Here is a 1,667-nt window from a genome sequence, read left to right on the forward strand (position 1 = left end):
ATAACAAAAGAACTAAACAAATGAGTATTTAAAAATGAAGTAGGGATCCAAGCAATAAAAGTACTGAAATGAGATAAATGATGGTATTGCAGCATGGCTTGGTGAGAAAATCCCTACTTTGGCATTGATCAAAATAATAATTGTTATAACATGCCAATGTATAGGGATTTTTACTGAGCTATGCTGTAATACCAGAGGAGGTCAACAGCAATTTAAGAGCTACTTTAAAATATTACCTTAATTGCATATTTTGGTTTGGAATTTCACGTGAGCATTAATAGTCGCAATGCAAAAACTAGCAAACGGTGGGGGTGACAGGGGGTTGTTCGATATACGTCGTATAAGCACTAAGGTAATGTAGTTTGTTTTGTAAAAGATCCTAAATTTTGTAGTGAAATTTATATAACTCTATTTGACATGTCTCTTCTAGCACTAACTGGGTTTGTATAATCTTATGAACACCACAATGATGCCACACTTTGTTATATTTTCCACGCATTTTATTTCATCCCAGAATATTGACTTTTGCGTAATTAATTTCTGAAGGCGCTTAACCGCTGCCGACTTCTTCTGCTGTAATACCATCATTTATCTCTTGTTCAGTGCTTTTTATTACTTGGATGCCTAATTCATTTTTAATTAACAATTTTTAAGATACTAGTAGTGTATTGACCAAAATTCATTAGGTGTTACAAAGATATGTACAAGGTATGCAGATACTACACTGCACCTTTAATGCACACAATGTTACTTAGAAAGGTTCTCCAGTTGTTTGATATATTCAAGAATGCTGTGGCCACCAACTGCAGGTAGAAACATAACTTGGTGTGGCTGAAAGAGTCCGTATGTTGCCATTAGGTTGATGAGCCTGCCAGTTTTAACAGGATTATTTTGAATGGTGATTATGTGGGAATGCATTTCCTTAAAATATTGTGATAAAGTGGTGTTACCAACCGGGGGACATCGATGAATCAGTTTTACATTCTCATATTTGTGAGAGATACATAATGCTAGGAGTGATGCCAGGGCTCCACCAAGGCTATGACCAGCAGTATATATCTTCTTTTTACCAATAAATGGCTTTACATGGGCTGAAATAGATTTGTAGACTTTCTTGAATGCATCTAAGAAACCAGTGTGAGCAAGATATGGTTGCCCCTCAAAGATTGGCTCCCTAATAAACTGAACATCTGTCAGTGCATTAGTAAATGAGTCAGTACCACAAAATACCATCACCACAGAATCATCATCATTCACTAGCAATAAAACCATGAGTATCAGTTTCAGCATCATATCAGCTATGAGGCCATAACTGGCAATTTGTTGCTGGACAGTCGAGTATGGTTCATAGGCAAGGTTGCTCAGTTTGGCATATCAAAGAGCTTCTTCTTTATCAAAATCTGGTATAAAACTAATTGGTGTTAGAGGAGGATCTACAGATATTAATTCCTGAATGGTAGTAGCAGCTAGTCCCAGTGGTGGAGGAAGTAGTTGATGAGAAATGCATTATTACTGCATTTCATATCAAAAACATTGCAGTCTTATTATTTTACTATTTCTTGACTTATTCATACTTTATGGAAATAAGATCGAGATACTCTAATAAAGCAGTCACTTCTAATTACTCTAATACAACAGTCAGGAAAAGCAGATATACTCTAATAAAA

The 1,667-nt window shown here is 35.6% G+C and overlaps 1 protein-coding gene across 1 annotated transcript; it reads right to left on the reverse strand.

Moving 5' to 3' along the window:
• Positions 1-747: 747 nt before the first annotated feature.
• On the reverse strand, positions 748-1,272 carry LOC136253914 (uncharacterized). Its single transcript, XM_066046572.1, has one exon. The coding sequence runs from the start codon at positions 1,270-1,272 to the stop codon at positions 748-750; it is 525 nt and encodes a 174-aa protein (XP_065902644.1).
• Between the last annotated feature and the right edge of the window lie 395 nt (positions 1,273-1,667).

This window comes from Dysidea avara, chromosome 4, assembly GCF_963678975.1.
Source record: "Dysidea avara chromosome 4, odDysAvar1.4, whole genome shotgun sequence".
In the NCBI taxonomy this organism is placed as follows: domain Eukaryota; kingdom Metazoa; phylum Porifera; class Demospongiae; order Dictyoceratida; family Dysideidae; genus Dysidea; species Dysidea avara.